Source organism: Oryza glaberrima, chromosome 4 (genome assembly GCF_000147395.1).
Source record: "Oryza glaberrima chromosome 4, OglaRS2, whole genome shotgun sequence".
NCBI lineage: Eukaryota > Viridiplantae > Streptophyta > Magnoliopsida > Poales > Poaceae > Oryza > Oryza glaberrima.
In genome coordinates this window covers 26,572,849-26,597,379 of record NC_068329.1, presented here as the reverse complement: position 1 = coordinate 26,597,379, position 24,531 = coordinate 26,572,849, and the positions used below count along the sequence as shown (strand labels likewise).

Sequence of the window (24,531 nt, the reverse complement as noted above, 5' to 3'; positions counted from 1 at the left end):
AGAAATAGATGTTTAATCGTTGCTAAATAACGATTATACACTGCGCTCCCTGCGGGTAATAGCAAGAGAGTGAAGAACGAACGATCCTATCCTCAGTCAGCAGTGAATGAGTCCGACTCAAGTTCGTGAGTCAGGCGTGGCAAGAGAGCGATTTTTTACAATAAATATCCCTTTATGTTTCTACTACCATTAATTAAAATAATAATAAAAATTATTTAAACCCTCCAACCAAATGAGATCAATAGCTCATATTACTTTCTACTACCAATAGTGAGACTATAAAAGGAGAGAAATTTTACACTACAATTTTTTTTATCTAAAATACACAGTATCTAAAAGTATTAAATTTTATATTAAAAATATGGTGTCTCTTGATACATTAAATATCCAGAATGGTAAAATAATTCTTAAAAAATATTTTCGCCCTCGGAATCAAAAACATTTGAGTTGCCCTAGCGTGGGGAAAATCTGCAGAATGACACGCTAATCTTCTGCCCCCACCGCTCACACGACTACATGGACAACCGCCACGTACGATAATTAAGGGCACAAGGCTACGGCCTCACCCGTGTTCACCGTGTACGCAACAACAGTACGCATGCAGGAGTATCTTTTTTCTTCGGAAGAGGAACAGTGACGCCGTTGCTATCTCAAAGGAGAGACGGGACGAAAAGATCGAAGGACACTTGAGACGTGCGCCACGTACGCCGTGACAGGACAACACAATGTGTGGGTGTATTACTCCTATAAGGCTTACTGTGCCTACTTTTTATGTACCGGCACGTAATAGGGCTTACTAGAATCTAGACTATCAAATCGTGTGTGCTCTAGCGACGCATGCAGCTTTCTACAGGACAAGTCGTTTTCACGTAGTATCGATCGGTAGCTCGCTCCCTTCCTCCAAGTATTGGACAAAAACCAAAAGCTAGCGCGAATGCATGCAGTACTACGGCCGTGTTTGGTTGGTGAGCCAAAAAAATTTTTAAAGCATATGAACATACATTTAAAATATTATTATTTTAAATGTAAACTAATAATAAAATAAATCACGGATTTCGTATGTAAACTGCGAGATAATTTATTAAGCCTAATTAATCCGGTATTAGTAAATGTTTATTGTAGCATCACGTTGTTAAATTATAGCGCAATTAGGTTTAAAATATTCGTCTCATAATTTACATGCAAAATGTGCAATTGATTTTTTTCGTTCATATTTAATGCTTCGTGTATATGTTTAAATGTTTGATGTAAGGGAATTTTTGAAAGATTAAGAGTAACTAAACGCTGCCTACATCGATCCGGACCAATGCAACGAGCTATGGAGATTTGTCAAGTCAACCGCGTGCAGCAACTATAGCCCAACACTACAGTGGCCGCTATATAACGGGCCCAACGCGACGCACAGAGGTGTGTGCGAAACACAAGAAACAACCGGAGAAACCGAGCCCGGCCGACCGCAAGGACAGCAAGCTAGTAGCCATCCTCGCATGGATCCCAACGATGCCTTCTCGGCCGCGCACCCGTTCCGGTGGGACCTCGGCCCGCCGGCGCCGGCGCCCGTGCCCCCGCCGCCACCGCCACCGCCACCGCCGCCGCCGGCTAACGTGCCCAGGGAGCTGGAGGAGCTGGTGGCAGGGTACGGCGTGCGGATGTCGACGGTGGCGCGGATCTCGGAGCTCGGGTTCACGGCGAGCACGCTCCTGGCCATGACGGAGCGCGAGCTCGACGACATGATGGCCGCGCTCGCCGGGCTGTTCCGCTGGGACCTGCTCCTCGGCGAGCGGTTCGGCCTCCGCGCCGCGCTGCGAGCCGAGCGCGGCCGCCTGATGTCTCTCGGCGGCCGCCACCATGGGCACCAGTCCGGGAGCACCGTGGACGGCGCCTCCCAGGAAGGTATCTTCCGACGCATCGATCATACCACTATCTTTCTCGTCTTGTTTCATGTGATTACCGAGCATTCTCGTGCGTACTGTGTGCGTACTGTGTGTTCTTGCGTGTGAATTGCGACGATGTCATCGTGCATGCATGCAAAAGCTGATCGGTTAAATTCTTAACCATGTTCCTGTGCTTGTTCTGTACACGATGCTGTGATGCATGCATGCACGCGAACAGTGTTGTCCGAGGAGCATGACATGGCGGGGAGCGGCGGCATGGGCGACGACGACAACGGCAGGAGGATGGTGACCGGCAAGAAGCAGGCAAAGAAGGGATCCGCGGCGAGGAAGGGCAAGAAGGCGAGGAGGAAGAAGGTGGACGACCTAAGGCTGGACATGCAGGAGGACGAGATGGATTGCTGCGACGAGGACGGCGGCGGCGGGTCGGAGTCGACGGAGTCGTCGGCCGGCGGCGGCGGCGGGGAGCGGCAGAGGGAGCATCCGTTCGTTGTGACGGAGCCCGGCGAGGTGGCGAGGGCCAAGAAGAACGGGCTGGACTACCTGTTCCATCTGTACGAGCAGTGCCGCCTCTTCCTGCTGCAGGTGCAATCCATGGCTAAGCTGCATGGACACAAGTCCCCAACCAAGGTACGCGTGATTTACGAGCATTACATATCTTACGTACTCCTACTCTACGACTATGCTCGCGTTCTTGCATAAGCATGCAGACGTAATCACGTAAGAGGATCTGAATAAGAGTACTGTCATCCCAACGGCTCGACTTGTTTAGGAGTATTGTTTACTCATTCACAGTTACTACTCCTATAGTAAGTACTACTACTTCGTAGTACTAATAGGAGCAAATACACCGTTTTGCCTTCAGATATATTCTGTTGATCAGTCTGAGTTAAAAAGGTGCGAAAGATTCATTATCATTGGTAACAAACAGTTGATTGCTAAAGCAGCTAGTAGTAATAACTTGAGTATTTTCAATGCTTAAGTTTTACGCCTATTTAAAACTTTTAGCATCGGCTCTTTGACTTAAAAGGGCGACAGTGTTTAAAATTTCTAGAAAATCAACTGTACAACGGGCAAAACCTTTTGAAAAACATTCGTAAAACAGCAGGAATGCTCACTCTCCTTCTGTAAGACTTGCTAGGGTGTTAATCTGTTCTACAATTCATGCACACAGACGAGGAACACACATCACATGGTAACAGGATGCTCCCTGTTTCTGTCATACCGGTATTTCTGCCATGCACTCGTGCTCTCCCTGTTTCATTAGTCCCATGCATAGCCGTCCGTTCGCTTTGTTACACGCAAACAGTGATTACGTAGTGGATGCTTCACGTACGCGGGTAGTAGAAGAATTCAGGAAGAGCTGGACACGCGCGCGTACGCCGATGCGCAGTAGTACCAAGTACCAACCTGAAAAAGAGTGCCGACGTGTCAGTTGCAGGTAGGCTGGCAAAGCCTGCGTTCCATGTGTTGTCTTGTCGGGCCCTAGCCATCAGCGTAGGCATGCATGGCAATGGAGCCACACCCCACAGCCATGGAGCCATATGGAGGTAGGGGGAGGAGGACGGCCACTTCCTCGGATGCCGTGGCGGCAATCCCTCGCACGTACGGCCATGTGAGCTCACCTGCCGCCGTGGATCAGGGCGCTCAGCTCGGAGACGGTGCAATGAAATGAATGCACGCACGGCCTGGTCGGGGTTCCAGGGTGATTGGATGGCTTTGCATCCCGTCCACTCACAGCCCGGACGGACCGGCTGCTGCATCGATGCGCTCCTGCGCCCCCAAGCAGCCGATCAGATCCGTGATCTCACTGTGCGACGCATGAGTCATGTGCACGAGCTAGCTGCACGCACACGCGAACGTCTCGGTGGTGAAACGCAATGAAATGGCCTTCATGCATCATGCATGTATTGGTGGATGCAGGTGACGAACCAGGTGTTCCGGTACGCGAAGAAGGTCGGGGCGAGCTACATCAATAAGCCCAAGATGCGGCACTACGTGCACTGCTACGCGCTGCACTGCCTGGACGAGGAGGCGTCGGACGCGCTGCGGCGCGCCTACAAGGCCCGCGGCGAGAACGTGGGGGCGTGGAGGCAGGCCTGCTACGCGCCGCTCGTCGACATCTCCGCGCGCCACGGATTCGACATCGACGCCGTCTTCGCCGCGCACCCGCGCCTCGCCATCTGGTACGTGCCCACCAGACTCCGCCAGCTCTGCCACCAGGCGCGGAGCAGCCACGCCGCCGCCGCCGCCGCGCTCCCGCCGCCCTTGTTCTAAGCTCGCCGGAGACTCTGCTGCTGTTCCCGCGCCGCCACGGCGCGTGGGAGTTTCCTGTGGTGTTGGGCCGTGTTTTCGTTGTAAGGCAGTTAGGTCGTTCTAAGCTATTCGATGGGCCGATCGAGGATGCGTCGTCGTGTAGGAACTCGTCGTGTACCCATGTTTGCGATCTGGATGGCCCATTTCTTTAGCTGTTACCTTGTTAAATTCGTTTCCTTTATTTATGAAATGCTAAATCCTAAATGTCGTGAATTTTGCATCGTCTGACGAAATGTTATGACATCCTTGGTTCAAGCAGCTCGAATATGTGATAATCGTGACATATCCTCATGGCCAAATAGATATTGGGGTTAAATTTGAAGAGGACTCGACGGGTAAATGGCCAAATAGAACAACCCTCATGGCCACATATCGTTTAATTCCATGCTAAACAACTACTACTACCTCATAAAAAATCCCATTGATTGATTTAATGCTGGTAAACAGCAGCACCTACTCCTATCTCTAAAAGAAATCCACTGAAACAATAGAATGGGCAGAATTGGCGACTGTCAATAGAGAAAAAATCCCATTGCTAAATAGCAAGTTCGTGAGTAATCAGAATTGGCTAGATGTGTTTTTATCATGGTAAAAGAACTGAGAAAATCATACAGGTTCATAATGTCCCATTTGCAGAAACTGGTGCAAGCAAGAGTGACAGATTCCTGAAAATATTACTAGTAGGCATTTTGATCAGATCAAGCACACAGAAAATAAAACTGAATCAGACATCTCATCAGACAGGACTATAGATTAAATTATGCAAGTACTTGAAACTCCATTGCAGAGGACCAAATGGTACCAAGTTGCAATAGTAACATTGAGGTCTCAACAAGATCACTACTAAAGCATGACAAAAATAGGTCGAATCACATCGTCTCGTAAGGTACATAAGCAGCATTTTGGAACAAATGATCACTTCAGTAGCACGAGATGGTAATGTCCTCAAATATCAAGCCTGAAAAGGTAATAAAACATAAAGATGGTTATACATACATGATTTCAGGACAGGCTACAGTGAATAGTTTATTTTCATCAATTACATTTAGATACCCATTAAAACATTTAATCAGATATAAATTCAATTACAGACATACTCCGCACTAAGCTATTTGAGCTTACTATATAATCATAAACCGATTCAATCAAATGGCAATCCCATCCTAATAACTCCTATCTCACCCTATGATTTTCCGTCGCCATACAGGAATCAAAAGTCTCAAAAAATATCGGGCAAAGTACCTTGCCAATAAACATCAGGAAGGTTAACTAAAGCTTAACATAAATGCAGTATGTTGCATAGAGAAACAATGCGAGTAGTACACTGAAAATAACCTAGACAACCAAAACAGCAAAGTTACACAATAAATTGCACGGTTTGGCAGAACAAGTGAAAAACAGGATGGTAAGTGTAAACAGAAACGGTCACTTAATATCACGAGTATAACGCATGACAAGTGATGATCAACTCTTGTTAAAGTTACAAAACAAGTAATTCCATTCATATTATTCAACGTTGCAAACAAAGAGTACAGTGCGTGGACTTGGTTAACAAAAGTTATATATGCTTTCATACTAAGAATTATAGGGTTACACAGCTACAAAAGCAATGAGGCCAAATGCATTTCATTTTCAACCAATACCATGTTGGTACATATAAACCTACATATGGAAAAATAAACATTACAGCAGAACAGTACGGCACTAACAGACTTGTGTCATGAAAATTTTATGAATTTAACAATTGCATTGCAAGTTAGCTACAGAAAAGGGTAACAAGAAAGACGCATTTGTATACCTTTTAAGCCGAAGGGATCTCGACCTCGCCATCGGAGATCTCCTGCTGCAGATCCTTGGGGTCCTTGCCGTCGACGGTGCACCCAACGCTGACGCAGGTCCCAAGGATCTCCTTGACGGTCCCGGCCATCTCCTTGGCCATGGACCTGTTCCTCATGATCCTGGCGATCTCGATGACGTCGTCGAGGCTGATGTTACCACTGTGCTTGATGTTCTTGACCTTCTTCCTGTCCCGCTCGGGCTCCTTGAGGGCCTTGATGACGAGCGCCGCGGCGGAGGGGACGACGGACACCTTCGCCTGACGATTCTGGACGGTGAGCTTGACGGTGACGCGGAGGCCCTTCCAGTCCTTGGCCGTCTCCTTGGCGATGTCCTCACCGATCTTCTTGGGGGAGAGACCGAGAGGGCCGATCTTGGGGGCAAGGGACGACGCCGCGCCCACCTCGCCTCCGGTCACGCGGACGAACACATCCACCACCTGCGTCGGGTCGAGCTTCGGCGGCATGGCGAGCCCTCGGTTGCAGGTGGCGGCGGCGGCGGCCGGGAGTGGGTTCGCGGGGAGGCGCTACGGGTGGGAGTGGAGGCGCAGTAGGGTTTCGACTCGAACGGGTTACTCGCATTTATATAGCGGCCTAGTTGTGCTTACTTTCTGATTGGGTTGGGCCTTCGTGAAAACACTTGAAAGGCCCATTAATAAGCCTATTTGGAGCAATAAGCTTTTAGTACGTGACTTTGAAGCCCAAAACTCTTTCGACTTCCAAAAGGAATAAGTCCACTTTGGCTCCTCAATTATATGTACAATCTGATTTGTACTCTTCAACCCCAATACTAGATATGAATGCTAACAAAATGGCTCCCTCGGTGATTTTGAGGGTGGTTCTCGCTAACATGGCTTGTTGACCTAATCTAACCTGTCGAGTCGGCATACAGGACTCACATGTCAGTGACTCTACCTCTTCGCCTCCAAACCTTACCGCGTCGCAAACCATGTTGCCTTGCATGGTTGGCGGGGAAACCGACGCTGCATCATCAAGCTAAGGAGGTTGATCGACACTAAGCTCAAGGAATCCTCAGCGTCGCAAAGAGATTGTGGAGGTGCATGATGGTATGGGCTCCACCTCGGGCCACCATCTTTGAGTGAAGCTGACCTGCACTCTATCTGGATCGAGGTCAGCCTCCACGCCATGCTCGAGTACGACTATGATGCCACCTCCTGATCGAGGACCTGCTAACCGAGGCGGGCGAACGCAAAGAGGAGATCCATGGTCCATTTCTCTGTCCTCAGCGATGTATCATCCAACCATCGTACCTGATGTCATTAAGACGGACAACAGCGTCATTGAGACAAATGGGGATCAAGAGACCGAAAGGTCAAGAGGATAGATGATATAAGACAAACAATCCCTAACATTTAGGCCCCATATGCTAACTCAACTGGTTGGATTAGGTCAACGAACCACGTCAGTAAAAACCACCCTCAAAACCAAATAAAAAAAATCATTTTTCCACCGATTTTTAATAGTAGGGGATTAAAATATCGGATGTTACAGTTAAAGGATGTGAATCAAATTGGACCAATATTAAAGGACTTTAGTGGATTTAGTCCTATCCAAAATAGAGTCCGTTCTAGTGTTTAGTCCACAAACCCGTGGAAGTTTGGGCTACCTCTTACCAAATGTGGGCCAAAGTTTTGGACGCTAATCGTGTGTCGTGGAAACACAGAAATATCCGGCACGTCTGTTTCATCATGAACAATTTTGCTATATCTCACTCAAAAGATTTTTTCTTATCTCTCACTCGATTTTCTCACTCAAATTTACAGTGCATTTTCTTGTAAGTTACAGTGTAATTTATGAAACTTACACTGCAACTTTTGTAAGTTACAATGTAATTTTTGAATCTTCGCATGTAAATTTTAAATTTTGTATTGGATTTGGTCTTTTTCTTGAGGATATGGTAATTTAGTGTCCATTATGGTGTTTCTTAACTGCTTTTTGCTTTTTATTATATCTATCAGATTTTAATCCAAAAATTAAAAATCTGTGTGATACGATCATAAAATTCTTTCGAAAGATGTATAGGTACTCCCCATTGTGAAATAAAACGTGGAGCAAACCGACAATTTTAGTTATAAAAAAACCCGACAATTTTCCCTTTTCCTTTTGAAAAGGATAATGTTTGTGCAGGATTAGTCAGGGCCAGCGCTAGTCTGATAGGAGTGTCTCTTCAGCACTTCAAGCGCGGTGGCAGCCGAGACGAGTACGACCGTCCAAAGCTCTTAGGCCGGTGTGGTCATTTTTCTTCGTGCGAATTCAAGCCGCCGATAAAAGTGTCTCCACCGATCACGACGTGACTAGTCAGGATCTTATCTCATTCCGGGTTCGCTCGCGCACTACGCCAACACACCGCGCTGGAAGCATCATCGACGACGATGAACTCATGAAAGGGACGCCGTTCCGGCTCCGAGCGGTGCGTTGTACGGCACGGCACGGCACGGCTGGTGTGCCCCGGAATGAGCCATCGTTGTTGGGGTTAGCTACTAGATAGGCGCCATCTCATCGCGTTTCCACTTTTGCAGCGATTGGCGAAACGAGCGGGTGTTTCCATTTTCCAGCCGGGGATCTGATTCTAGCTAACGACAGTTGCTGTACCCCTATACCCACGCACGTACGTCGGGAGAGATCGAGGGGGGGAAACCGTGGCGGGCCACACGGGCACATGCATGAACTTAAAACGAGAACAAATTTTTACTCCATGTTGGCCCTATGGTTTTCGCTTTGGCGAGATGCCGTATTAATTGTCGTAAGCTGGCTCTTCAATCACATGGCATGTTTGTTTGTTCAGTGGCGCTTCCACCATCGTACCGGAACTACTGTAGCGTCGCGATCAGCAACTGTGCCGGGATAAATTACTGTACACTCTAGTGGTTGCGAGATTCCGTTTGGGAATACTACGGTACTATACTGCTAGCTACGAGTAGTCACCGATAAATCGCGCAGGAGCACGACGTGTGGCCGGGCGGGCCATAACCCGTACACGCCGCATCTGGTTCCGGCTCCCACATCGCGTCGCACGCGTTGGCGGCCGGTGGCAACCGAGCACGGCGCGGCGCTACCAATGCCGTGGGACACGTCGCACGCTTTCGTGACCAGGTGACCCCAACCGCGCCCAAATCGATCGCTTTTCTGGCTCCCCATGGACAAACCTGAAACCTGGCACGGAGAAGGCGTCAGCTATGACACATGTAAGTAGCAACCGAATCGGGTCTATCTTTAGGCTGCCGAGACGCATCACCGTCTGCGTCTGGTGCCGTGCCTATGTGCATCATCTTCAAGGCTTCAACCGTGCGCGGCGCACACGCACGCAAAGGTAGCTACTGCCCGTGCCGATCGATGTCCCACTGTCCCGTGCTTATCCTAATCCTGGGGTGCCATCATGTATTCAGGTACCAGTAACGCTCCGCCAGTGCGAATTCCCAACGGCCAATCGGTTGCGGCAGATAGCCTGACGCCACCTATCGGGAGAAACTTGCACTGGCAAGCCAACGCCTTTGCTCTTTTCGGCCTCTTCCTCGTAGTCGTAGACATGGGAAGGGACAAATTTGAGAGATGTTTGAAAATTCTGGAATTCTGGAAACTCCGGTCCATGAATATCTGGACGATATCAGAGCAGTACTGCCTGTTGAATGATCAATGATCGCTAAGTCAAAACGATGACAGTTAATTTACCAGCACAGATCATGCGTTCGTGGCTCCATTATCAACTTATCACGGCGTCCTGACTTCCGTACACGCACACAAGGGCAGGCACGTGTAGCGAGTACTAATTGACCAGAAACGCACTCGGACTCGGTGCTTAATAATCCGGATCTCGCATGGCATATTCCGATGTGGGCTACACAGTACACTTGATAGGAGAAACTGTACCAGGTACGAGCTAATCAGCTAATTAACGGCGGCCGGTGGAAGACGAGACCTAAGACAGGCTGCACGTACTTATTCTGCTCTGGGTAAGTCCATTCCCAACCCAATGACTAGGATGGTGTCCATACCATTGAATAAATTGTCAACTAGAACAAAAAAAAAAATAATGTGGCAAGTGAATAAATGAGGAAAGAGAAGGAAACCATATCTTGCATGAGACATGGTTTCTATACAACACACAAGACATCATGTGAGATAAGTAGCATTAAATTGAAGTATGGAATAGTGCTATTTGCATTGGAAGAGTAGTGTATAATACTAGTTTCTTGATGATGTGGAGTTTATGGAAACCATGTCTAGTGTTTTGGGTTGGGTCTACCCTAAGCAAAGTTATGCTTATTTTTTAATTATGTAGCCCTCAATCTCCAGTGCATGCACTGCTGGTCAATTCGCAAGTATTACCCCTTCCATTTCAAATTGATCTACATATTTTATAAGTACACCAAGACCAAAAAAAACTAATAACTCTCTCATACTATATTTATTCTAGCAACAAACTCGATGCATACACCATCCCCACTATTTCTTAGCCAATAGCAAATCAAGATATTGCATGTGGATTATAAATACTTGTGTGTATGGATGCATGCATCAATGTCTATTTACTCCAATGCACAAATAACGAATAGACTTAATGAATGAACACAAATATGAAGATCATTTATGAATAACCTCAAAAAAAAATAGGGTGAATAGCTAATTTAGTCCCTCAAGTTTCAGCGAAGGCTCAATTTGGTCATTTACATTTCATTTTGTCCAAGTAGGTCCTTCAAATATTTGTTTTGGCTTGAAATCATCCTTGGGTCCACTTAATATGCCATATGGCTATTTCTAGTCAATATTTCTATTAGAAAATGTCCTTTTGCCCTTAATTTATATACATCTATATACTAGAAAAGAGAAAGCCAACATGAATAAACAACATTACAGATGTACTTCCCATTATTTCAACATATGCACATGAAACTTAAGCAATTGCTATCGTATACACTTGTTAGTACATATTTTTTTTTTCGTTTTACATAATATATACTATGTATTATCTATAAAAAATTCAAGCATGCAATTTTTCTCTTGTATATGTGAATGATGAGTGGTATAAGTGTTATTTATGAAGAGAATTTTTGGTTCAAGGATAAGTTTGAACTAAAATGAAAACTTGAAGGACTAATATGTATAGATTGAAATATCAAGGACTAAACTGAGCCTCAGATAAAACTTGGAGGACCACTTTGGTTATTAAAAAAAAATATGTAGATCAATTTGGAATGGATGGAGCAGTATATCTGTTGTCATCGACGTTCCTACTCCATTAGTAACAGCATACTCCATCCGTCCGAAAATAAAAACCGATCTAGACACAATGTATAGATTGGTTTTTTTTAACGTAGCTCATAGTATTATGTACCATATGTGCATATGTATACTCCTCAAATTTGAAACCTTTTGTTTCCGTAAGGTTTGGGTGATGGAAAGTTGGTGGGTTTTTTTTATGATTTTATTTACACGGGGAAGGAAACGAAGTTTTCCAAGCATATATTAACCATCAGCAGACGAAGACTCGCCTAGTTGCTTAGTATGAATGTTACTACTATATAGCATATACGCTGTACTGTATCACTACATAAACACATTGATGTCGACGTCTACCAATACAAGTTGATTGTTAACGATATCTGAATGCTTCAACAATGCTATTTTCTCAGCACATTCGAATCAACGCTACTCAAAAAGTCTTTGATCCCCTTTAATTCCTTGTTCCATGTACTACTAGTGATAAAAAAACAGATTCGATCGTCCACCATTTTTCATTTGCAGGAAAAAGAATGCCATTTTGAATGAGAAATTTATTGCACAAAAGGGGCTGGAGTGGTAAACGAGTACGTTACTCATGCAGTCCCCCTCAACCCTTCTCTCTCTCTTATCCCTTGATGTTTATAGTGCCAACCATTTGAAATTCTAGATCAAGGTTTTAAAACTCCTTTAACAGTTTTGTGAAAACAAAAGGTGTTTAATTGTGTTTTATATAACTATAAAACATCAAACAAACATTCCCAAGGACCAGTTTTCTCCGAAGTACTATAACCATGCAGTACAAATTGTTGAAATTCGCGTTGGAATTCAGCTGTTAACTTCTTTGTACCTACAAGTCACACCACACATGTTTGAAATGCGTGGCTCTGTCAAAAAGAAAAGGAAAGAAAGGGAAAAAAAAGAAAAGAAAAGGATCAAAGGAAAAAGAAAGAAAGAAAAAAGAAATAAAAGAAGGCGTGATCTTAGTCATATAATCGGACGGCATAGCGCGGACGGAGTGTCCAAGAAGGCCAAGATCGATGCAGTCGCTTGAGGGACAGCATGCCTCGGCCGTTGGTTAGTTGGCTGCGGCCATCGCAATTAGCCAAATGGTCGTCACTACTGCGGCTTCCCAATCGCCGTAATATACCACCATTCTCTTTTTCCGTCCGGGTCACGGTGACTGTACGCTGGTGTACCGGCATCATCCTCCTCGGGGGCGCTATAAGTAGCCGGAGTGGTAGCTGAGCAGTCCACAGGATTGAAAACCCACTCTTCCGCTTCTCCTCCCAATCTCGCCGCCCAAGAAAAGCACTGAACCTTCGCCTTCCTCTCTCGTCCGATCGACCTTTGCATGGCAGCAGTAGCTAGCTCCAAGGGGCGGGTGATCGCTGGAAGCTTCGTCGCCCGCGTCCTGGCCGGCAAGGCCGCCTCCCCGAGGTACGGTATCACTTCTGCTCGTCTTCCTTCCGTAGCTGTTCATGCTTGGTCTGAAGTTTCAGGCTCTGAACACGCGCAAAAGTTTTTTTTTTTTTTGTGTCTTCCGTGGTTATATAGCCTGGTTTTTATGTTTCAGACTGATTTTTATGGACTATGGAGCTTTACATGTTGTTCTTGCCGTAAGGAGTTTGATGGTAGTTCTAGTTAGTATGCTTAAAACTAGTAAAGATCTCCCATGCTTGATGCTTCCACATGATTTATGACTCTTGATATGGGCATCCTCAGTAACACTTCAGAAAAATAACCAAGACTTGTTTAATCTCCTGACTCAAACAATCGATCTGCGGTACCTGTAGAAACTAGAAACTAGAAAGTCTAGCGGAGTACTAGGATTTACCAAAAGAACTCTACTGGGCCAGATCCAGGGAGATATTTTTTTTTACTGCCTGCCTCCTTATCGGAGGGAGGAGAGAACTGGGGGCAAAAGAGAGGGAGGCATGCGTCACCGATGACCACCACCGGCCACCCACACAAAAGAAGATGAAGAGAGAGTAGTGGAAGCGTGCGACGTGTACACCGATGGGAGCGGAGCGACCCCGACTCGTCCGTCGTCGCTTTCCAAAAGTTCTTCGCTGAATTGGTTGATGGGTTGGTTTGCCGCGCGGTGGCTGTCGCTACTCGCTCCTGCAGTGTCCATCAAACCCTTTTTTTTAACTTGGTTTTTACTCAAAGGGAGATTGGCAAGCGGTGCAGAAGTGGGACCGACGTGGCGGGCCCCGTGGGTCGCCGTCTGGGCCCACCAGCCGTCCTTTCCCATCCGGCCCCGTACGATTCGTGTCACGCTCTCTCGATCTCGCCTGTTTCCTCCTGGAGCGGAGACCGATCCGGGCCGTCCATCAGCACCGCCCAGCCAATCGCACGGTGGGTATGTTACTGTACTGCCCAGATCGGTGACCGTACAAGCCAGAGCGGGTCGGATGGCATCGGTCTTATCCGCAAACCAACCAACCGACTCCCCCCTGCGTCGTTTGGCTGGTGTGCCGCTCACGTTCTCGCTTGTCCTCTTTCGCTGCTGCTGACCCCAGCAGCCACGACCGCAGGGAGCATGGGATCTTCAGTGCCGTCCCATGTGTACAATGAATATGCCTGGCCTAAATAAAGCCTGAAAATCACATTGCAAAGCAAGTCAAATTAACACAGTAGTAAGCAGGTGCGGTGAGAGATTGTCTTGGACTGATTTTGTGTGGTGTCTTGTGGGTTGCAGGAGATTTGTGAGCGCTTCAGCCTACGACAAGAACGTGGAAGAGCAGGTGCGCCCGGCGGTGGTGCCGGACGATGTGATCGGCAGCGTCGGGAGCCCTGACAAGTACTGGGGCCCTCACCCGACCACCGGCGTGTTCGGGCCAGCGGCGGTGGACGCCAAGGCGGCGGCGGCCGGCGGCGCGGCGAAGGCCGGCGCGAATGGTGGCGCCTCCGTGCTGGACCAGAAGGTTTGGTTCCGCCCCCTCGAGGACGTTGAGAAGCCTCCCGTCGCCTGATCGACAGGCCTAATACGAGCCTTGGCTCTGTGCCACCTACCATTCTCTTCAGCTGGGGCTCCTTGATTATAATTACTGTACTAGTAGTGTGGTTCTGCCAATATAGTATCAGCAGATCGACATGGCGTGCATCGGTAGTTACAGTGAGGCGATGCTGATGCCTAAAATAAGAACAAGCAAAAGACGTGTGCTCATGTTGCTTGTGGCTGTAATGTACTTCTGTCCTAATCCGTACTATAAGTATTTGGTTACCGGTGAATCTTTTCTGAGCGTGATGGTGCATAAATATTCTAGCTGTGTCCCCGTCGTTGGATGGTTTGGTTTGCAATCAGTGTCACGTGAGGGCACACGGTATTGATAAGAGCTGAATACCATCTTGCTGAATAGGGTGGCTGATCAGGAGCAAAGGACAATAGCAAATGATCCGGACATTTTGACACAGAAGTTTTGGATGCCCAAGAGCTGAAGAGCACAAGGTAGTGTGACGTTCATCAGATTGATGTTCCGATTACTCTCAAATTTGCCGGCTATATTTCAGAGTACTAGTACACTCTTGGACAGTGAGTATATATGTTTGAAAGGACACTCAAGTCTCAACTAGTTTGCCATTAGAAATCTAACAGATTGAGCAACTGCAAATAACTTTGAAAATACACACTTACAAACAGGCACACACGCAGCTGATGAAGTGATGAGCTTACTACGATCAGACTTTAAAATACAGTCGAATCGTACATAAATAGAAGAAGAAACATAAATAAATTATTCGAGCGGAGGTTGCAGAAACCATGGTTTCACAACACACGCATCTCGTCGATTTACGTGGCCATTGCGTGACCAAAACCCACACCAAACTATCACCAACCTCACAAAACAAACAGCAACGCAAACCCCATGATATGTTCTTGCAACAAAGACGTTGATCACACTTTCTATCTTCCAGGGTGGTGGTTGGCTTGTTGCAGGATGCTGTCCAGTTGTGTTGAATCAACAAACATTCTCGTCCAACCTGCCCAAGGCCACCCTTTTTGCTTCCTTACGCTGCATTATAGAGCCGTCTTAGTACTCAGCATTATATGATAAATAGTCTACAGTGCATAAATAAGGTCAGGTGTCATTACCTTGTGCTTAGTCAGCTTCTCCTTGAGCTTGGCTCTAAGAGTCCTTAGGCTAAGTTTAACTAGTTCCACAGGATCCTCCTTCTGCTTCTCCACAACCTTCACTTCGTTGCCGTCTTCCATTGCAGCTAGTTCAGTACTCTTCTTATTACTGATACCCATGGTTTCAGACACCATTTCCTCGGCAGCTGTGACCACCGCATCAGTGACATTGTTGGGCGTTTCAGTAGATAGTGGCAAGGTACGAGCTCCCTCTTCCAAAAGAGAGGTATTGCGATCACCCAAGTCTCCAGGACCGTCGAACTTCAGTGTGAGGTCACCGGTGAACGCATTCTCCATACTGACATCCTCCCTCTCTGATGACACACTTTCTACATTGTCCCTTTCATTGTGTTCAACGGCATGACAAATATCCGAGTTGAATTCATCTTGCTCGGTCTCTGAAATCTGCAGCAGATCCTCACTGGCCACAACTCCCTCCTCTTGAGCATTTTCAGCAGCATTTGTCTCTGTATCATGTGGCTCGTCAACTGTCTCAACTCCCTTCTCCTCAACTGCACAACCGGCCTCATTTGCTGCTTCCAGTGCATCCTCCCCAAGCTGAATGGCACCGTCAGCATCATTTGACAGTGTTTCATGCGGCTCATCGCCTGTCCTAACTTCCTTCTCCTCAACCGCAAAACCGACCTCATTTTCTGCTTCCAGTGCATCCTCTTCCTCGTTGGCCTCGCTGTCTGCCACCATAGTCTTCACAGTCGCTGAGCTCTGCTGCAGATCATCGGTGGCAAATACTCCCGCCTCTTCATCAGCACAACTGAGCTCTGCTGAGAAATTAAGCTGAATGGCATTGTCAGCATGCTCTGTCAGTGTACCAATCAGCTCATCAACAGTCTCAGATCCGTCCACTTCAACCGCAAAACCAGCCTCATGCACAGCCTCCATTTCATCATCATCCTCTTCTTTGGCATTGCCAATATTGGTGGGCAATTCAGCATCCCTAGTTGCTTCGCCGCATGTCACCGTAACCAGCGGCACCTCATCAGCAGGCACGGCTTCCTTCTCTTCACTAACTGTGTCGGAACTCTCTTCAGTCGCCATGTTCTTGGGACACTCACTGTTGCACACAGGGGCTTCCTCACTCGCTCCAACAATTGTCCCATTCACGATGCCAAAAATGGGCGAATCATCCTGGCTGATAGTCTGTTCAGCTTCGACAGCTGCCTGCTCATCTTCTACAACTGCATCAGGTGAGCATTCCTGAGCTACTGCCTCGACAGTTTCTGCAGGTGCTTCCACCTCTATCCCTGAATTTACCAATCGAACAGGCACACTCAAGTCAGACCTCCCAACTAAAGAAGAATGAAATGGAGCTAGTGAAATCGTTAACAGAACGGAGATCTCACCTTCCTCTTCCTGCACCGGCTTCTCTTCAACTACTGCATCAGGGTCAGGCAAGCATTCCTGAGCTACTGCCTCGACAGTTTCTGCAGGCACCTCCACTTCAATTCCTGAATTTCCCCAATTGAACAACATGCACACTAAATTCAGACCTCAAAACTACATAATAATGAAATGGATCTATTACAAGTTTCGAGCGAAATGGTTGATAGAATTGAGATTTCACCTTGCTCTTCCTGCACTGGCTCCTCGTGTGCGCTATTTTGCTCAGGCGCAAGAGGTTCTCTGGTTTCTTCCTCCAGCATATCGGGCTTCTTCGCCGCTGCTCTCCTCGTCGTCCGTCTACCCCTCGGCACCTTCTCCTCTGCAGATGCTGCTACAGTACTCTGGGCCCTCCGGCGAGTGGTTGGTGCCGGTGCAGCCTCCGTACTAGTCTGCGGCCTCCGGCGAGTGGTCGGAGCCGGTGGCGCTTCCACAGCCACATCACCTGTCTCGATCTTACTAGTGGGAGCGGCCCTTCTCCTCGTAGTTGGAGCGACCACGGGCTCGGCCCGGGCGCGCCTGCTGGCACCGCGCCGCCCCTCGCCATGCACAGGCGCGTTCTCGCCCCGATTTTCGTCCTCCTTGCCCTCCTCCTCGCCGTCGTCCGGCCTGATGAGCTTCGACGACCTGACCGTGCCGCGGCGGCCACGGGGGAGAGGGGCGTCCTTACTCTGCCCCGGAGCCTCCTCGTCGCTGTCGTCCAGGTTGACCACCTCCGGCGAGCTGACCGTGACGCGGCGGCCGCGCGGGAGCGGGCTCCCCTTCTTCTCGCGCGGATCCTCCTCCGCCACCGCCTTAACCGCCGGCTTGGTCGCCGGCGCCGGTGGCAGGGCGACTGCCTGCTTGGCGAACTCCTCGATCCCATCAACCTGGAACGCGAAGGGCCCGGCGAGGTAGCACATGAGCATCCCGCACCAAACAAAATCCAGGACGGCAATGGGCGACTGAAGCGACGGCCGGTCGAACAGTTGACGGGGCTTACCGTGGCGAGCTTGGCGAGGGCATCGGCCATGGCGGCGTTGGTCATGTTGGCGCGGACGCCGTTGCGCTTGCACAGCGCCTGCAGGTCGCGGCGGGGGAGCGCGTGGAAGTCCATGCCTGCGTACTCGCCGTCGCGGACGCGCGCTTCTCTGGCTCTCCCTGTTTCGAGCTTCGATTTGAGCTGGTTCGTTTGCAGAATTGCAGTGGAACTTGTGGAAGGAGCTGGAGCGATGGGGAAAATGGGGGAAGGGAGCGTGGGAGTCGGATATAAAGGCGGAGCGGGGGTGGTTTTGAATTCGAGGAGGCATTTGACCGTTAGGCAGTCGAGGCTTTGCGGCCGATTTGTCTTCGCAATTCGAACGTTGCGGGGCCATGTGGTCCATATGGTAATGGGCCTCTCGATCTCGTGCCGGATTTTTCAAGGAATCTTTACATATTTTATTGGGGAATAAGTTCACTGTGACTCCCTCAAAATATACTACTATATCCAATCTAAATTGTTTCCCTCAAACCCAATTTAAGATATTTTAACCCTCTAGCTATTGAAACCGTTATAATTTGTCTCCTTCAACATTTGCACTGACATAGCTAGTTGATCTGGTCCAACTGGTTGAGTCAGCATGCGGGGCCCACATCGACGAGCTCGATTGGGGGTAGGGAGATGGTGGGCTAGGAGCAGAGCGGAGCGAAAGTGGAGGCATGGTAGGAGGAAGAGAAAAAAAACCCTAGCATGGCTTTCCGGCCATGTTGGGTTGCTATCGCGGTCATCGCCCTACTGTTGCCCTCCCCTCACAAGCCGGTACACCGTCTCCTTCTCCGGCATTGGTAGCACCAGGCGCATCCATGTCCACAACTTGCTGCCCTCCACGACAACGACGTAACCCCACGCTCGCAGAAGCCCAATCCCTTCTTCAATTGATTCAACAATCGAGTTCGCGAAGGGCGTCCTTTGCTCTGCTCCACGCTGCCGCTTTGCCTCCCCTTCGACAATGTTGGCATCGTCGCACTCCGCCAGGCCTCAGGTTACCGTCGCCACCCTCGCTCAATCCCATTCTTGCTCGTGGGCCTTGTCGCAAACCGCAATAGAGAGGGGAAGATGATGAAGAAAGCGACGTGGGTGGCTTCAGGGAGGAGGACGTTGGGCTATGGGTAGGTGCCGGCGGCAGAGACCCATGCAAAGCATGGTCGAACTGCCTCGGTCCCCATAGTTGGTGCCTCCTTGATCTAGGACGTGATGGATTTGGCCACCCTATGCACTTCTATCGGAAGGCTACTGCATGGGCTTGTCTGAGCTCTGGATGCGCGACTAGTCAGGAACTTTACCATCGAGTGCCATTCAGAGCCAGAGTAGCTTGGTTTATTTTGTTGCCGGATCCCAGAGCTTGAAGGGCCACGATGGGGACAAGGAGATGAGCTTGAGCTCAAAGAGACCTTCCGACCACCACCGCTGCTTCCTTTCTTTCCATGGATGGGCAGGTGAACTTCCCATGGACGGGGTTCAGCTATCGTTGTGACCATAATGATTATGGGCCAAGAGCGGTGTGGGCATATCAGGTGAGATTGGGCTGCCTGTTTCTTCAGCCGTCGCCTGTTCCCCATCCACCTCTCCGACACCTATGGCTACCAATGCTGGTGGTTACTGCCACCATCCTCGAGCACCTGCCATCGCTCCTGTCCTCTCTACTGCCGACGGGAAAGAGGGAGGAGAGAGAGATATGGGAGCAGAGAGGGAGGGAAATAAAAAGGGAAAGAATAGTGAGAATGACATGTCGACTCCATGTAATATTCCCAATTTTCTTACTAACTTGTGGTTTTGATTATGGTTAGCATGCCACATCAGCAAATACCATCCTTAATAGTATTATTGTAGGGGTTATTTTTAATCGATTTTAATAGTTGAGAGAGTCCTTATACCCGATTTTGGGTTTATACGTTACGAATCAAAGTGGACGTTTTCCTTTTATTGGAGTAGCCTTTTGGACCGATCAGCCCCGGTGGCAAGCACACGGCCCATAAAGGAAGCTGCTGGGCTGTCAGCCCATCAAACCTTGTTTTTTTCCTTGAACTTTACACATACTGTCGGCTGTCGCTATTGCTAGCTAGGAGTACAAGATTCTTCTGTAACACAATACGACCACGATTGCGTGTAACCTGATCATGGTAAGGGAGTAACGAACAATCACGACACGACCAGCTTCACCCTGTAGGTCCGGGCGAACGCGCTGTACACGACGAAGTTGAGCGTGCACAGCGCCGCCATGACCCAGAAGAAGTAGTCCAGGTGTCCTTCGTTGAGGTTGTCCGATATCCACCCGGGCCGCCCGTCCACGGCGGTGAACGCGTTCACGACGGCGTAGATGAATGAGCTCATGTAGCTTCCCAGCGCCACGGTGAGCAGCGCCAGGGACGTGCACATGCTCTTCATGGACTCCGGCGCCTCGCTGTAGAAGAACTCCAGCTGCGCGATGTAGCAGAACACCTCCGCGCCGGCCAGCGCGAAGTACTGCGGCATCTGCCACGCGATGCTCAGGGACTCGCCGCGCCCCGCCGCGTCCAGCCGCATCATCTCCACCAGCGCCGCCACGGCCATCGCGAACGCCATGAGCAGCCGCCCCGCGCCCATCCGCTGCAGCTGCGACGGCTCGCCGTTGGCCAGGGATAAGCTGTTGAGCATGGGCACGATCACGGAGCTGTACATGAGAACCCATGCCAGGACGCAGAGCACCTCGAAGGACACCATCGACGCGGGCGGGATGGTGAACGACATGATCTGCATGTTCATCGCGGCGCCCTGCTGCACGAACGTCGTGTTCAGCTGCGCGTACGCCGCCGAAAGCACGATACTCGTCGCCCATATCGGCAATAGCCGCAGCAGGATCTTGAGCTCCTCGACCTGCGTCACCGTGCAGATCCTCCACGAGGCATCCGCCGCGACGTCGTTCGATTCCTCTTCCAAGTCGGACTCCATGACCACCGCGGCCTTGTCAAGAAAGCCGAACTGGTCGGTGTGCGCTATCTTCGACTGGTTGATCTTGTCATGGACTTCGTAGAGAAGAGTAGTGTCCGCGGGGACACGGAGTCTTGCCTTCCGGCACGCGGCAACCACGACCTGCGCGAGGCTCTTGATCGGCGTGCCTGTGGGCATGCGGCGCTTGTACATGGGCGTGGCGAGCACGAAGCCGCCGAAGGCGAGCGCGATGCAGGCCGTGGCGATGCCGAAGCCAAGTCCCCAGCTAACGTTCTGCTGGATCCACACGATGAAAAGGCCCGACACGATCATCCCGAAGTCGACGCAGATGTAGAACCAGCTGAAGAAGGACATCTTGCGCTCGCGGTCGGCCGTGTTGTCATCGTCGAACTGGTCCGCGCCGAACGGCAGCAGCGCCGCGCGCACACCGCCGCTTCCGAACGCCACGAGGTAGAGCCCGAGGAAGGCGATGGTCTGCGCGCCAAGAAGTGGCTGCTGGCACGACGAGCCCACCACGGTGCACAGCGCGGTGGTCGGCAGGAACGCCGAGAAGGTGACCAGCATCATACCCTGCACACAGACGATGGATTGCAAAGTTAATTAAGCACATTGGACATATGGATTTCAACATACTATCTTGCAAAATGCATTGATGCTTACAAGGAGATAGAAGACGAGGGAGACGAGGATGGTGTTGTAGTTGCCCCAGAACGTGTCGGCGATGATGGCGCCGAACACCGGGGTGAGGTAGCTCGTCCCGAACCACGTCGTGACATTGGACGCGCTCGCGAGATTGCTGCCGTGCAGGAGAGTCTCCAGGTACACCACCAGGTTCGTGGCAATGCCGTTAAATGCTGTGCTCTCCAAGCACTCGAATCCTAGGACCACTGTTGGCGCTTTGCTCCTCGCTTTCTTGTCTAGTATAAATGGCGCCGTGAGGCTTTCGTCCTGGAACCTCGGGCTGCGAATCTGCGAACGAAGTCAGGGTGTGTCTAGTTTACGTTAAAATTAAAAGTTTGGTTAAAATTGAAACAATGTGATGGAAAAGTTAAAAATTTATGTGTGTAAAAAAGTTTTGATGTGATAGAAAAGTTAGAAGTTTGAAGAAAAAGTTTGCAACGAAATAAGGCCTCAAAAGATTGCACAATTTGAGGATTTGTTTACTTTTTTAAAAAAATTAAAAAATAAATTATCATTTTAAAATTTTACATATCGAAAAGTGGACTTATAAATCACCTTACAATAGGACAATCTATGTGGCATGGCACCCCGTGGGAGGTATACCGTGACAATTTGTAGGTGGCCCCCTTGAAAGATAAATCACTCTACAGGAGGGCGATTTCTCGTCGGGTGGGAGCCTTGTAAAATTGCCATAACGCACCCGATGCATCACTAAACTTTGCGTCATGACAATTTTATAGATGGCTCCTTCTCAAGAAAAAATCGTCCTAGGGGAGGGCGATTTATGCAAAATTGCCACGGCACCCCCTCTCTGGATTGCCATGTCACATATATCGCTCTACGGTAGGGCGGGAGGAGTAAATTTTTGCAAAACTTTAAAACTGTAATTTATTTTTTAATCTTTTAGAAATAATATGAAATAATATAAAAATTAAGAAAAATATCCAATTTGAGACCTTTGTTTCTGAATCTACGGGCTCCCAATGATTTTACATGTAAAACCAAATTAACAGATGTTTTGGGCTGGGTTTGAGCTGGGAGTCTTTTTTTTTTTCAACAGGGCGTACGGCTGCCTAAGGCCTATAAAAATAGCCCATAGGGCGACTATGCTGGGACAAATTGATTGGCCGGACGTTTTTCCCTAGTGAAAGAATCTTTTAATAAAAAAGAACACACATTTGCATCGAGATATTGATAATAACTTAATATAAAATAAATTACGCTTTTAGAACAAAAATCTGGCAGGTGGATACGGTCTAGTACAATAACTTGAAAAACCTAACAGTTGTGTACAGTTCTTGATACGGTCAATTAATTTCACTATTTTATGATAGTAGAAATTGCATGCTGGCCTCTTGAAATTGAGAATATCATTTTATTGTCACAACACAATTTGCAGGGTAATCAATTTGACCATTAAATCATATTTCTTGTTGTCTGCAGTGATGAATTCAAAAAAAACACTTGCGAAAATTATTACCATAGGACACCTGAAAAATGGAATTCGTAATAAACCAACAATATAGCATGTATACTATATTAAAGTACTAGCAAAAACAAGAAAACAATGTGTCGCTGCTTTTTTTACTAAAACGAATGCACAAATTGGTCGTATACATCCATTTATTAGAGTTTAGAAGACGAGTTATGTGATCCATTATCCAAAAATTTCTCAGTTCCTTTTTGACGCAAAAATTTCTCAGTTCTTGCAGCAGATCATCACACATCGCACCCTGCCCGCCAAGTTTTTCTATTACTACAGACTACAACTACGCAAGTTAATGACTAATTAACAACAGAGGACGAGTTCAAACGTGATCAAGAGGTGCTTACCTTCATCTCTTCATCCTGGGGAACGGTCCTTTCCTTCGTCGCGATCCTCCGGAAAGTCAAACTCTGCACAAAAGCAATCCAAACAATCAGATTATAAACTCCAAATGAAAGCCCTCAAATTAAGAAGCAAGCTAAACTAAACAACTAATCACGCACTTAATATCAATCCCTATATCTCCCTAAGCTTGGGTCGACGGCGAGCTCGCTCATGAAGTTTCACATACCTTATACAGCCGCGGCGATGGCTGGGCCACGATGATTTCGCCGGCGTCCATTGCCGCCGCCGGAGTATCACTGCGAGATTGACCCGCGAACCTTGGAAAGCTGGGGGAAATCCCGTTTTCCCGATAGCTCCTGACTGCGCCTGCGACTTCGGCTGTGAGAGGCAAGCAAGCAAGGTTATACACACGCGCAGCTGGCGGGCGTAGTCAAAGAGCTCCACGCGAGGGAGAACAGGTAAGCGCGCCCGCGCCCCGGCCACCAACAGACCAACTCACCAACCCCGGACAATCGGAACTCGGAAGATGAAGTGTTATTAGAGCGAGGCGAGATCGGTTCAAACGCTGCAGTTGTAGTACCTGTTAAGAGCAAGTTCAATAGTATAGCCAACTGGGCTCTAAATCATTTATAGCCAATCTAATAGCCCATTCATACAATAGTTATCTATAAAAATATAGTACATCATTAATATTCGGTCCTACCTCTCATATACTCATAACGTATTGGAGTCCGTGTTGCAGCCGGCTATAAATCTGTAGTCCGCTTTCTTCTCTCTTCTCTTTTCTTCTCGATATGTGGTTATAGATGGTTTATAGCCTGCTATTGTACATGTTCTAATTGATTCGTGGCTATCAAATGGTTATTAACGCGCACATGCGCGACACCGGTCCACTGCCCGAAATCATCACGCGATGAGATTCTCACGAGAGAACGCAAGAACTACTAGATAATTGGATAAAGTATTAGCAAGTGATGGTTATATTTAAGCTTGTGCGCGCGCTCAAGTTAGTTCGCGACGCGAGACGGGAAATTTCGGTGCACCCGCTCCGCGACCTGCAGAAATGCAAGAGGCCGCGAAGGCCTTTTTGTGGCTTTGTTTAATGACGTGGACAGAATAAGACAGTGGATAAATTAATGGGGGTGGGTGGTTCACCTTATATAGGAGCTGACAGTTCTACAGTATGTCGACGCAATTAACTACGTTTTCTTTCACTGTCAGCTAGTACTTAATTACGTGTTGATGCATGGCTG

General features: G+C 48.4%; 5 protein-coding genes across 5 annotated transcripts; 2 read left to right on the top strand and 3 right to left on the bottom strand.

The window, feature by feature from the left end:
* The first annotated feature begins 1,390 nt into the window (after positions 1-1,390).
* On the top strand, positions 1,391-4,421 carry LOC127771358 (probable transcription factor FL). Its single transcript, XM_052297249.1, has 3 exons — positions 1,391-1,893; positions 2,113-2,522; positions 3,816-4,421. The coding sequence occupies exons 1-3, from the start codon at positions 1,488-1,490 to the stop codon at positions 4,167-4,169; spliced, it is 1,170 nt and encodes a 389-aa protein (XP_052153209.1). The 5' UTR covers positions 1,391-1,487; the 3' UTR covers positions 4,170-4,421.
* A 545-nt stretch (positions 4,422-4,966) lies between these two features.
* Positions 4,967-6,597, bottom strand: LOC127771359 (60S ribosomal protein L12). The gene is made up of 2 exons (XM_052297251.1): positions 6,007-6,597; positions 4,967-5,166 (listed from the first exon to the last, which is right to left on the bottom strand). The coding sequence occupies exon 1, from the start codon at positions 6,508-6,510 to the stop codon at positions 6,010-6,012; it is 501 nt and encodes a 166-aa protein (XP_052153211.1). The 5' UTR covers positions 6,511-6,597; the 3' UTR covers positions 4,967-5,166; positions 6,007-6,009.
* Positions 6,598-12,467: 5,870 nt separating this feature from the next.
* Positions 12,468-14,518, top strand: LOC127770526 (late embryogenesis abundant protein At5g17165-like). The gene is made up of 2 exons (XM_052296277.1): positions 12,468-12,721; positions 13,986-14,518. Exons 1-2 carry the CDS (start codon positions 12,636-12,638, stop codon positions 14,257-14,259), a joined length of 360 nt encoding a protein of 119 aa, XP_052152237.1. The 5' UTR covers positions 12,468-12,635; the 3' UTR covers positions 14,260-14,518.
* A 342-nt stretch (positions 14,519-14,860) lies between these two features.
* LOC127770525 (uncharacterized) lies at positions 14,861-18,053 on the bottom strand. Its single transcript, XM_052296276.1, has 5 exons — positions 17,800-18,053; positions 17,002-17,686; positions 16,781-16,885; positions 15,381-16,681; positions 14,861-15,300 (listed from the first exon to the last, which is right to left on the bottom strand). Exons 1-5 carry the CDS (start codon positions 17,911-17,913, stop codon positions 15,247-15,249), a joined length of 2,259 nt encoding a protein of 752 aa, XP_052152236.1. The 5' UTR covers positions 17,914-18,053; the 3' UTR covers positions 14,861-15,246.
* Positions 18,054-19,811: 1,758 nt separating this feature from the next.
* On the bottom strand, positions 19,812-23,822 carry LOC127769948 (protein NRT1/ PTR FAMILY 8.3-like). The gene is made up of 4 exons (XM_052295605.1): positions 23,505-23,822; positions 23,281-23,343; positions 21,427-21,735; positions 19,812-21,336 (listed from the first exon to the last, which is right to left on the bottom strand). Exons 1-4 carry the CDS (start codon positions 23,553-23,555, stop codon positions 19,978-19,980), a joined length of 1,782 nt encoding a protein of 593 aa, XP_052151565.1. The 5' UTR covers positions 23,556-23,822; the 3' UTR covers positions 19,812-19,977.
* Between the last annotated feature and the right edge of the window lie 709 nt (positions 23,823-24,531).

Excerpts from the sequence above, each read along its gene's own strand:
- LOC127770526 (XM_052296277.1), top strand. The coding sequence starts at position 12,636 with ATGGCAGCAGTAGCTAGCTCCAAGGGGCGGGTGATCGCTGGAAGCTTC. Across the intron at positions 12,722-13,985 it reads GGCAAGGCCGCCTCCCCGAG|GAGATTTGTGAGCGCTTCAG; the intron begins GTACGGTATCAC and ends TGTGGGTTGCAG.
- LOC127769948 (XM_052295605.1), bottom strand. The coding sequence starts at position 23,555 with ATGGACGCCGGCGAAATCATCGTGGCCCAGCCATCGCCGCGGCTGTAT. Across the intron at positions 23,344-23,504 it reads CATCGCCGCGGCTGTATAAG|AGTTTGACTTTCCGGAGGAT; the intron begins GTATGTGAAACT and ends GCTTTTGTGCAG. Across the intron at positions 21,337-21,426 it reads CCCTCGTCTTCTATCTCCTT|GGTATGATGCTGGTCACCTT; the intron begins GTAAGCATCAAT and ends GTCTGTGTGCAG.
- LOC127770525 (XM_052296276.1), bottom strand. The coding sequence starts at position 17,913 with ATGGACTTCCACGCGCTCCCCCGCCGCGACCTGCAGGCGCTGTGCAAG. Across the intron at positions 17,687-17,799 it reads CCCTCGCCAAGCTCGCCACG|GTTGATGGGATCGAGGAGTT; the intron begins GTAAGCCCCGTC and ends TTCGCGTTCCAG. Across the intron at positions 15,301-15,380 it reads AGAAGCTGACTAAGCACAAG|CGTAAGGAAGCAAAAAGGGT; the intron begins GTAATGACACCT and ends TCTATAATGCAG.
- LOC127771359 (XM_052297251.1), bottom strand. The coding sequence starts at position 6,510 with ATGCCGCCGAAGCTCGACCCGACGCAGGTGGTGGATGTGTTCGTCCGC.
- LOC127771358 (XM_052297249.1), top strand. The coding sequence starts at position 1,488 with ATGGATCCCAACGATGCCTTCTCGGCCGCGCACCCGTTCCGGTGGGAC. Across the intron at positions 1,894-2,112 it reads GGACGGCGCCTCCCAGGAAG|TGTTGTCCGAGGAGCATGAC; the intron begins GTATCTTCCGAC and ends GCACGCGAACAG. Across the intron at positions 2,523-3,815 it reads GACACAAGTCCCCAACCAAG|GTGACGAACCAGGTGTTCCG; the intron begins GTACGCGTGATT and ends TGGTGGATGCAG.